Below are 12,576 nucleotides of genomic sequence, written 5' to 3' on the forward strand. Positions count from 1 at the left end.
CATCGAGTAGTAGTATTGAATTCTGCTGAACAGTTTCTAAACTCTATTTAAATTTTATAGTCTGAACCGACAAAATATATTTTATGTGAATATTAATACCATTAACATGCAGTATCAGATATAGTTTTAGCTGTCATGAAAATAATCAAAATGTTTAAAGAGAATACTCACCTCATTGTTGAATTGTACTTAGATCCAATGCCTGACCGAATTAGCTGTTTCAAAATTTTTTCCCATTTTTTCCCGTGCACAACAGAAAAAGATACCTTGAAAAGAAAATTCAACAGATTCAAAAGATGAAAATATAAAAATCTGATCTAAAGGTAAGATCGATGAATAATATAAAAAATTAAACCCTTGGCATAACTGGAATTCCCTTCAAAAAATTAAAGCTTTGGTATGATTGGAATTCCCTTCAGTTAAATCAATTTACTTATACGATCATAAGAGGGGTATGGAATAATATTTGACTGCATTATTTCTTATAGTTTTAAACAGCTATTATTTACAGTAGAAAGAAAATAATACTACAGGTAAGCAGTAACAAGAATTTTTATTATTTTATAGGTTTATTTTAAGGTAAAATGTAAATAAATCCCTAATCCCAAACAAAACAACAATTACAGTGACTGAGACCAATACTTTTTTAAATAAAACAGAAATTTAGTGACATCTGGTGTCACCACAGCCAGTGGTTTCATGGCACATCCAGGAAGATGATGTTTTATGTCATGTGCATGCAAGTACAGTGTGGAAGTTAACTATTGTGGTGTTCAACTGCTGAGAGTGATGCATTGTGTCTCAGTACAGTCATGCTATTCTTTAGTTTTTGTTTTGTTGTGTAATAGACACTCCGTATACTGATTCCTTATGAGATATTCACACTCACTCACAAACTTATTTTTCTGTCAAAGAGTTTTCAAGTTAATTTGCTCAGAATTGCTGTAGTAATCAAACATGTTGTATCATGAGTTTCAAAGCAGTGAACAACTTCTGCATAGAGGAAAATTATTCCCTCCAGAACATTACCTGTTTATATTAATAGAACAGGTAAAGGCAGAAGTCAGCTGGCCAAGCACCAAGTGCCAAGTAAAGTGCAACAGTACCACAGCAATACAAATGTCTCTAGCATATGCCAATTATGATTAGATTAGATTAGATTAATACTAGTTCCATGGATCATGAATACGATATTTCGTAATGATGTGGAACGAGTCATGATCCAGGTCAAGCTACTATGCTATAGGGCTGTTGATAAAATATTGATATATTTATATATATCGATTTTTTTCCAAAAAATATTGTTACCAAAGTGAAATTTTTTTCCATGACATATTGATATCATAATTGCAATATCAAGCACCAATATTTTTTATTTTATTTTTTTTTTTTGCAATTTTTGATAAATATTTTAGATTGATGTTTTGAAACTGTAGTAGAACATAATTTTACTTTCACTGTGTGAAGGAGTCTTACTACTTTTTGAGCTTTCGTCATGTCCAGTCTTTCTCTTTCACTGTGTGTAATCGGCGTTGAGTGCTACCAAAAGAAACTGCAACTTTTAACTTCATCATACAGTTTTGACACTACAACTGCCAGGTCACTGGCACTGATAGAAATGAAAAAACAGGGAAGTCGTCATAAAGTATAGGTGGCACAAAGAAATAGCTGAACTGCACTGGGTGGTGGCAGTGTGAATGGAATAACACAGTGTACTATTTCTTCACATAAGCATTCTTCAAAACCAATTACTGGAAATGATGAACAAAAATCTAAATGACAAGACTGATCTTTGTGGTGGACGAGGACAGATTATGGGAAATACTGATGTAATCGGCATTGAGTGCTACCAAAAGAAACTGCAACTTTTAACTTCATCACACAGTTTTGACACTACAACTGCCAGGTCACTGGCATTGATAGATATGAAAAAACAGGGAAGTCGTCATTAAGTGTTCTGGACAAATCTGATATGTGATGTAACCAAATGACGGACACCTTTTACTGCACCACTTACATGCAGTTACCATAGTTAACATTGATTATCGCCAAGCGTGAACATGCATCGTTTTCCTTTCAGTTCTTGCTCTAAGGGGGATAGGCAGGCTGCTAACTTGTTGATGTACAGAAATCTAATAATAAATCAATACTTAAATATACAGCTCTAAAACCAGCACTGTGTTTACAATAAGTAGCCAATATTTTTATAGGTCTACATTGATTTTTTTTCTTCAATATATGAAAACTTTTTTTATATATATTGAGGGCAATAATGATATTTTTCAAATATTTATATGTATCAGGTTCCCGATATTTTTAAAAATATCAACAGTCCTCAACAGTCCAACTATGCACACAGGTTAGCATGTTAATGTCACAGAACAGTGCAGAGGATGACCGCAGGCACTATCACAGACATTCTAGGAGTTGGTCTGCCAGTAGTACCAAATCATGCTGAGAGCAGCTGGTGTGTTGGTATCATCATCATTTTGGAGAGCAAGCAAGGAAATGTATCACGCCACGCAGCTATGCTAAATGCCCATAACAGGTAGTCCTAGAAGTAGCTGGCAGCCGGTCATCATCAAAGCACCTCTTTGTTAGTGATCTAGCACTGGTTAAAAAATTCTCATTGATATTGGATGTGGCCTGAGCATTCTCCCAAGATTTCTGAGGCACTGCTGCAGGTATACCACTGTACTCTGCATAGTAGCAGTCAACAACTCAACCATAGCTATATATGGGATGTGGAGTTTGGAATTCACTCTAGAACTGCATCACCCGTTCTGCTGGAACTTTACCCTCACAGAAATTGCAGATGTTATCATTACTGCTGACCTTTTTGCTCACTATAACCTTTTGTCTCAGCTGGCTGAAGGTGTCACAGGGCTTGCTGTCACCAGGTTCCACCACAGTACCACCTGTCACAGAGTGAAGTTAATCCAGACACAAGAAGGTGCGTACGACATTCTACTTAGTGATTAACCAAACTTAACTATGGTATCTGGCACTTTGAAACAGATGCAGCAAAATATGGTACATCATATAGAGACAACAGCTTGACCGCCCATCTTGTGCAGCCATGACATCTGACACCTGATCGATTCAGCATGCCAAAAGCAGAATTTAACACCATGTTGCTCAAAGGTACTATCAGACCATTAAGCAGTCCATGGTCCTGCACTTTGCACCTTGTGCCTAAGAAGAATGAATCTTGGTGCCATGGCAGAGATTACCACAAACTGAATGTAAGAATGGTAGCTTATAGATATCTTGTGCCACTGCTGTGAGGTAACAAGCACACTCTGCATGGCACAACCATCTTTAGCATCATAGACTGTGCTAAAGCATATATCACATATCAGAGGCTGAGGTGGATATTCCTAAAACAGTTGTCATGACACCTTTTGGACTTTTTGAGAATATGTTCATGACAATCAGACTGAGGAACACAGCACAGACTTTGCAGAGATTTGTAGATTCAGTCCTCCAAGGCCTTCCATTCTGCTTCTCATATCTAGATGATGTGCTAGGGCCTTCAGCTGACAAGGGGCCACACCGGCAACACTGGCAAGAGGTATTTAGTACCCTGGAATATTACAGCACTGTTCTTAACACAGCCAAGTGCATTTTTGGACTGCCAGAAGTAACCTTTTTGAGGCACTAGGTCTCTTCAGCTGGTTCCTTCCTCTGATGGAAAAAACAGATGCAATAAGGTGCATGTCTAAGACCTCTTCAATCAAAGAATTATGCAGATTCTTAGGTGTGCTGGTGTAAGCTGTCACCAGCAGACCGGTCAGCAAAGATGTAATGCAAAGATCAATAATAGGTGCTGGATCAAGTGCACCTATCATGAGAGAGGCCAGAGGCACACTGACAAGTGACATACCGCCAATGCCGTCTTGACAGCATGCTGCCAATGCCCTCTTGACAGCTGCTGACTGCAGGGTCTCAATCACTAACTCACACTCCAGTTTGGTGTCTGTCAGTTTAAATGCAGTGCGGACTCAGTTTACATCGCAGGTTACAACAGTACACAGTGACCAGATTACTGTAATAGGAAGATTACCCACATTGTCTGCGATGGAACTATTACTGATGAGCTTATACCACAACACATGGGCTCTATTCAAGGTAAGTAAATACTTCAAGTTCATGTAAATAAATAATCCACATGTGTTTTCACTCGCTTCCTTATGGTACAAGGCTCTACAGTGGTGACAAGGATAGTTCAGTGGTGATCAAAGATAATCAACTTGGCTGAAGATTTTGCTTACTCCTCTTGTGTCTTAGCTTGCAGAGGTGATCATCTTCAAGTATTTCCATTTGATAACTTGTTGTTTTCTTACATGTATTCCAGGAGGGGAGCCCAGAACTAATCAAATTTCTCTTTTCAGAGACTTTACTTGCTTTTTGCTATAACATATTTGTGTAAACCATGAATTCCCACCTCCTCCACCCACTGCCCCCACATCTCAGCCGCAGACAGCCAATGTCATGGGTCTAACACAAGCTCCAACTAACCCCCCTCCCCACACAAATGCCGCCAAACAGCGTACCAGCAATTTAACAAATCAGAAGAGGAAGTGATTGAATACCTGACTTAGTTCCAAGCACATTGTCATGTTCATCATGTTCAGGGTACTGTAAAGTTGCAATACTTCCTTTTGAGTGTGGGGTCCCCAGTGTTCGGGTTAATACAAAAACTTCTCCCAACTGCGTCTTCCGATGAATTCAGCTTTGACAAAGTAATCACTGCATTAACTGAATACTATGATCAGCAAGTCCCAGTAGCTGCAGCTAGATATCAATTCTTTTGCTTGCAGAAAATCCGGAACAAACATACCACCAGTAGTACACAGAATTATTGGGTATGATTAGGAAGTGTAAATTTAAGTGTAGTTGTGGCAACTTTTACAGTGATTTAATGATTCAGTATGCAATAACATTCAATGTCCCAGATAATAGAATACAGGGACAGATCTTAAACTACTCTGATCCATCACTTCCCCAAGTATTGCAAATCTTAGAGCAATATGATTTTCAAATCTTAGAGAAATTTGATTTGGGTGCCATAGCAGTTGATAAATTTGACAAGGCCCTAAGTTGTTGGGTCAAGTTGCCCTTTGTTCGCACCCACCTCAAGCTGCCACAAAAACGGGTGCATACACAGCCACACAGACAGCCATGTAGACATGTAAACAGGCCTGTGAATTTAGTGAAGTCTTGCCCTAGATATTTCACTCTCCATAAAAGACAAGATTGCCCATCATGTAACACAGTCTGTTACACATGTAGAAAAAAAGGCCGTGTCCAAGCAGTTTGTTTGAAATGGCACAAAAATGTCAATTTTGGCCAGTCCCAGCAAAAAAAGGCTCATGCACATGCAGTGAATGCTGTGGTTTCAGCACTTGCAAGAGATTCTGACAAAAGTAAGATTAAGGGTGTGCCTCCTTGTCACCCTAATGCTATGCAACAATGTTCTAATAAACTATTTGTCTCATGAATTGCTAGCCATTGTGCTACCCTTCAGTTAGACACATGTGCCTCAGTAACTTTCATTAAACATGCCACGTTCAAACAGGCTCACTACGCTTTTCTAGATCTAACAAGCACCTCATAGCTTACAACAGACAGGCAATTCCAGTGCTTGGACAGTGTACTTTGCCTACCACTTACAGATCTCACATTAGGGCAGTAAATTTTACTATGTTGAAGTCAGACAGTGAGAACATATTCGGTTTAGTTGCCTTTGATTTGTTTTGGCTTAACATCCAAGACAATGTACTTTCAGTATCTGCACTTGAACTAAAAGACAATGTAGCTACTTGCTTAAGGAATATCCTGAACTATTTTTAGAAGGAATGGACAAAGCTAATAACTCTGTAGCACATATTACATTGAGAGACAAGTTTTTCTGGGCCTGCCCTGTTCCAATTGCTTTAACAGTCAAAGTAGGCAGTGAACTGACAGCATTGCAAGATAATTGTGTAATTGCTCCCATTCAAGCTAGTCAATGGCCGAGTCTTCTCGTTTTGTTTCCTAAGCCTTCTGGTCGCACTTGCATTTGTGCTGATTTCAAGTTTACAGTCAACCCACAGACAGTGGTTAACACTTATCCGTTACCTGGCCCTGAGAAACTCATGGACAGGCTTGGTGCAGGACATTACTTTTCTAAGATAGGTTTGTGAGATGCCCACATGCAAATTCTATTGAGTGAATTGAAATAAACACTTAGGACTTTCAAGTATTTGCATTTGCCCTTCGGCAGTGCTTCCGCACCCACCATTTTTCAACATTACTTGGAACAGCTGACTGCAAAAGTGACATTTTGTTCAAATTACCTTGACAGTATTGTTGTGTCAGATCATACAACAGAGGAACACATTGTCAATTTGCATACTCTTTTTTGAGTGTTGTCAGAAGCAGGACTCAGTTGTCATCTCAAAAAGTGTGACCTTTTTCAAACTGAACTACAGTACTTAGGTCATGTGATAAACAGTCAGGGAGTGTATCCGTTCCAGTCTCATTTGTTTGCAATCCGTGACCTGCCTGTTCCTTGCAATGTGTCTGAATTGCAGTCAGTACTAAGCAAGATGACATACTACATTCGGTTCATACTGAATGCTGTTCAGGGCGTGGCCCCATTTGCCTCACTTGCATCAGAAAAATGTACCTTTTGTGTTGACTAATGATTGTTAAGGTGCATTTCAGAAACTCAAAAATGCTTTGCTCAGTGACAGATGTTTAGCATATTTTGACCTTGCCAAGCCAGTAGTTTTACAAGTTGATGCTTCTTCCTATGGAATCGGCACTGTGCTTTCACACAGAATTGGTGCACAAGACAGACCTATTGCTTTTGCCTCAAAGGTGTTAACTCAAACCCAGTGAAATTATTCTCAAATAGAAAACGAAGCTCTTGCTATTGTGTATGGTGTGTCCAAACTCCATCACTATTTGAGTGGTCATAAGTTCTATTTAGTGACAGATCACAAGCCTTTGCAGTCCTGGTTTCATTCATCAAAGCCAGTTCCAACATACACTATTCAAAAATTGCAACACTGGACTTTGCTGCTTTTGCAGTGTCAGTATGAAATTGTGTACAGCCCAATGGCAAAGCATGGCAATGCAGATGCCCTATCTCTCCTTCCAATTGGCCCAGGATCTGATATTAATGCATCTGCCACACCTTGTTGTCAAATCAATGCACAGGACTCTGAATTGCTGGAATCTTTTCCCTTGCACTACAGAAAAATTGCACAGGCCATGGAAGAAGACACAGATCTCAAGATTTTGTTGTATTACATTCGCACATCTCAGCCTTGTTCGTTGAACAATATCTACAACTCAGTAGTGCACTGATATTTTGCATGTTGGTGTAACCTTTCAGCTCAACAGGGTGTCATTCTAGTTCAAAATGACTGTGGACAATCACATGTGCTTCTTCCCAAAGTGTGCAAAAATGTATTGTGATTACTCCACCAAGGACATTGGAGAATTCTTCGGACAAAACAGTTAGCACAATGGCACTGTACATAGATGGGCATGGATGCCTTTATTGAACAGATGATGTCATGATGTGGTGCATGTGTGGACAACCAATCAGCTCTGCCACAGAAATTCTCAGCTTTGTCTAAGACACAGTTGCCATGGAAACAAGAGCACATTGACTTTGCAGGACCATTTTGGAACACTCATTGGCTCATAATGGTAGACTGTTTTAGCAAGTTCCCATTCACAGTGCCTATTGCTTCTACCATATCACATAGCTCCATTCAAGTGTTGTCCTCCATATTTTGTGTAGAGTGTTTGCCAGAAGTTCTTGTGTCAGATAATGGACCACAGTTCAAGTCACGTGACTTTGAATAGTTTGTGAAAGAAACAACATTTGTCATCTAACAACCGCCACTGACTGCAGGGTCTCACTCACTAACTCACACTCCAGTTTGGCATCTGTCAGTTTGAACGTGGTGTGGGGTCAGTTCACGTCACAGGTTACAACAGTACATAGCAACCAGATTAGTGTAATAGCAAGATTACACATATTGTCTGCAATAGGACTACTACTGATGAGCTTGTACCGCAACACATAGACTCTATTCAAGATAACTAAATACTTCAAGTTCATGTAAATAAAGAACTGTATTAATCCACATGTGCATTGGTGTTGTAGAAAGAGGATACCGGCCACCCATAACAACATCCTCTCCCTTGCTTCCTTACAGTACAAGACGCTACATTACATGTGTGAACTGTATTAATCCACATGTGCATTTGTGTTGTAGAAAGAGGATACCGGCCACCCATAACAACATCCTCTCCCTTGCTTCCTTACAGTACAAGACGCTACATTACATGTGTTAAATTTCTATCATTGTCACTTGCCACACACTGCAGCACTCGCACTACTAAAGAGGAGAGGCAGTCGTTTGATAAAGTGGACGAAGAAAATGAACACCACCTTTGACAATGTCAAAAAGAAAATGGCTACTGCAACACAGCTCGCACATGCAAAACTTGGCACATCCTTAGCTTTGGTCATTGACACACATCAAACAGCTATCATTATAGCATTTCAACAATATGTAGAAGGTGCCTGGCAGCCGCTAACATTCTTTTTAATGAGACTGTCACCATTGTACATTGTATATGAAATGGGGCACTTACACCTGCGAGTTGTTGGCAGTGTATGAAACCATTGAGTACTTCTGGCTACAGATCGAGTCTTTCTGACATGTTCCACACCCACGAGAATCATCTCATTTTTTGGGTCCATGGGACAAAAACTGAATCTAGTCTAATCTCTGATCTTGCATGTTTGCTATATTTACTGATCTTAAGTCCTTGATACATGCACTCAAATGGAGCAGCACAAATTGCTCCCCATGCCAGTTCAATCAGCTCGAATTCATGGCTCAGTCCTATGCATGTATGCAACACATATCTGGCACAGACAATATCATAGAAAACTGCCTTTCATGCACCAGTAGTGTGATGAGCCATATAGATTTTATGGTATTGCCACAGGTGCAGTGAAGTTATGATGAACTTCACACTCTCATAGAAGATGCTGATTTGTCACTCCAATTTTGGTTGGTCAACATCCCCAAGACAGAGGTGAAACTATACTGCAACATCTACAAAGCCTTTCCCTGCACCAGCATTCTGCAGGCATTCATTTGATCATATTCACAATTTATGTGACACGGGGGTACAGATGGCTGTACCGTAGGTGCAACCACAACGGAGGGGTATCTGTTGAGAGGCCAGACAAACATGTGGTTCCTGAAGGGGGGCAGCAGCCTATTCAGTAGTTGCAGGGGCAACAGTCTGGATGATTCACTGATCTGGCCTTGTAACATTAACCAAAACGGCCTTGCTGTGCTGGTACTGCGAACAGCTGAAAGCAATGGGAAACTACAGCTGTGATTTTTCCCGAGGGCATGCAGCTTTACTGTATGGTTAAATGATGATGGGGTCCTCTTGGGTAAAATATTCCAGGGGTAAAATAGTCCCCCATTCAGATCTCCGGGCGGGGACTACTCAAGAGGACGTCGTTATCAGGAGAAAAAAAAGTGGCATTCTACGGATCGGAGCGTGGAATGTCAGATCCCTTAATCGGGCAGGTAGGTTAGAAAATTTAAAAAGGGAAATGGATAGGTTAAAGTAGTACAAGTTTATATGCCAACTAGCTCTGCAGATGATGAAGAAATTGATGAAATGTATGACGAGATAAAATAAATTATTCAGGTAGTGAAGGGAGACGAAAATTTAATAGTCATGGGTGACTGGAATTCATCAGTAGGAAAAGGGAGAGAAGGAAACATAGTAGGTGAATATAGATTGGGGGGAAGAAATGAAAGAGGAAGCCGCCTTGTAGAATTTTGCACAGAGCATAACTTAATCATAGCTAACACTTGGTTCAAGAATCATAAAAGAAGGTTGTATACCTGGAAGAATCCTGGAGATACTAAAAGGTATCAGATAGATTATATAATGGTAAGACAGAGATTTAGAAACCAGGTTTTAAATTGTAAGACATTTCCAGGGGCAGATGTGGATTCTGACCACAATCTATTGGTTATGAACTGCAGATTGAAACTGAAGAAACTGCAAAAAGGTGGGAATTTAAGGAGATGGGACCTGGATAAACTGAAAGAACCAGAGGTTGTAGAGAGTTTCAGGGAGAGCATAAGGGAACAATTGACAGGAATGGGGGAAAGAAATACAGTAGAAGAAGAATGGGTAGCTCTGAGGGATGAAGTAGTGAAGGCAGCAGAGGATCAAGTAGGTAAAAAGACGAGGGCTAATAGAAATCCTTGGGTAACAGAAGAAATATTGAATTTAATTGATGAAAGGAGAAAATATAAAAATGCAGTAAATGAAGCAGGCAAAAAGGAATACAAACGTCTCAAAAATGAGATCGACAGGAAGTGCAAAATGGTTAAGCAGGGATGGCTAGAGGACAAATGTAAGGATGTAGAGGCTTGTCTCACTAGGGGTAAGATAGATACTGCCTACAGAAAAATTAAAGAGACCTTTGGAGAGAAGAGAACCACTTGTATGAATATCAAGAGCTCAGATGGAAACCCAGTTCTAAGCAAAGAAGGGAAGGCAGAAAGGTGGAAGGAGTATATAGAGGGTTGTAGCCTCTCCCCGATGTTATTCAATCTGTATATTGAGCAAGCAGAAAGGAAACAAAAGAAAAGTTCCGAGTAGGTATTAAAATTCATGGAGAAGAAGTAAAAACTTTGAGGTTCGCTGATGACATTGTAATTCTGTCAGAGACAGCAAAGGACTTGGAAGAGCAGTTGAACGGAATGGACAGTGTCTTGAAAGGAGGATATAAGATGAACATCAACAAAAGCAAAATGAGGATAATGGAATGTAGTCAAATTAAATTGGGTGATGCTGAGGGGATTAGATTAGGAAATGACACACTTAAAGTAGTAAAGGAGTTTTGCTATTTAGGGAGTAAAATATCTGATGATGGTCGAAGTAGAGAGGATATAAAATGTAGACTGGCAATGGCAAGGAAATCGTTTCTGAAGAAGAGAAATTTGTTAACATCTAGTATAGATTTAAGTGTCAGGAAGTCGTTTCTGAAAGTATTTGTATGGTGTGTAGCCATGTATGGAAGTGAAACATGGATGATAACCAGTTTGGACAAGAAGAGAATAGAAGCTTTCGAAATGTGGTGCTACAGAAGAATGCTGAAGATAAGGTGGGTAGATCACGTACCTAATGAGGAGGTATTGAATAGGATTGGGGAGAAGAGAAGTTTGTGGCACAACTTGACTAGAAGAAGGGATCGGTTGGTAGGACATGTTTTGTGGCATCAAGGGATCACAAATTTAGCATTGGAGGGCAGCGTGGAGGGTAAAAATCATAGAGGGAGACCAAGAGATCAATACACTAAGCAGATTCAGAAGGATGTAGGTTGCAGTAGGTACTGGGAGATGAAGAAGCTTGCACAGGATAGAGTAGCATGGAGAGCTGCATCAAACCAGTCTCAGGACTGAAGACCACAACAACGGGGGTACAACCTACCTTCCATCTCCTGTCTAAATGGAATGTGTGGCCAGGATTCAAGAAAGATTGTCAGCAATGGGCACGAGCTTGTCATCAGTGACAGAGAAACAAAATATCCCACCACGTCCACATGCCTATCAGTAATTTCCCGGATGTGATGGCACTTTTCACTCACTTACATCTGGACATTGTGGGACCACTGATGACCTCAAACAGCTACAGATACCTGTTCATGATGATGGATCAGTACACATGCTGGCCAGAAGCAGTTCCTCTAAATAATGTTACAGCTGAGACTACTGCCTCCGCATTCGCATCTATGTGGTTAGTGAGTTTCTATTGACCCCAGCATATCACTACTGATTGGGTATGACAATTTGAGTTCAAAGTGTTCAATCAGCTTGTCAATTTCTGTGGGTACAAGCATCACAAGACCAGGTGCTACCACCCAGCCAGTAATGGGACCAAGGAGCACTGACACCATTTATTGAAAGAAGCAATCATGTGTAATGACATGTCTTGGCCATTATTTATGTTGGGTGTGAGGACAACATACAAACCAGGAATTGATTCCTCAGCCACTGAGCTGGGAGGAACACTGTGTCTCCCCACTGAATTCGCTGATACAAACACACCCAATATCAGTCATGAGCAACCAGAGTTCTTACATCAGCTTTGTGAACACATTGCACAAGCTCATCCTTGGAAAGCTTCAGACATGGCATGCCTTATTGATGCATACCCCATAACTTTGAAACATGCACACACATCATGGTACACGTGGAAGGAGTGAATCCACTGTTAACAGTCATCTTACACCAGCCCTCACTGCATAATGCAGCAAGGTCCATACATCTCGGGATATTTTGTGGAATGGCAAAGAGTCTACGTTGCAATTAGTAGAGTGGAGCCAGCATAGATACTCCAAGAGGCACCATCTTCTACTACCAATCAGGGACAGCCACTGCCCCCGGTGCCTACAAACACTTCATCACCAAGCACAACCTCAGCTACCAGCATGGACAATCCACTCTGCATGCAGAGTAT

The 12,576-nt window shown here is 40.4% G+C and overlaps 1 protein-coding gene across 1 annotated transcript in view; it reads right to left on the minus strand.

The window, feature by feature from the left end:
• Positions 1-12,576, minus strand: part of LOC126253086 (uncharacterized) — a 246,575-nt gene that overhangs the window by 146,497 nt on the left and 87,502 nt on the right. The window contains exon 3 of the mRNA XM_049954187.1: positions 172-266. Coding sequence (XP_049810144.1) covers positions 172-266 — 95 coding nt within the window. The remainder of the gene's footprint in view (positions 1-171; positions 267-12,576) is intronic.

The sequence above is a fragment of the Schistocerca nitens genome, chromosome 4 (genome assembly GCF_023898315.1).
Source record: "Schistocerca nitens isolate TAMUIC-IGC-003100 chromosome 4, iqSchNite1.1, whole genome shotgun sequence".
Taxonomy (NCBI): domain Eukaryota; kingdom Metazoa; phylum Arthropoda; class Insecta; order Orthoptera; family Acrididae; genus Schistocerca; species Schistocerca nitens.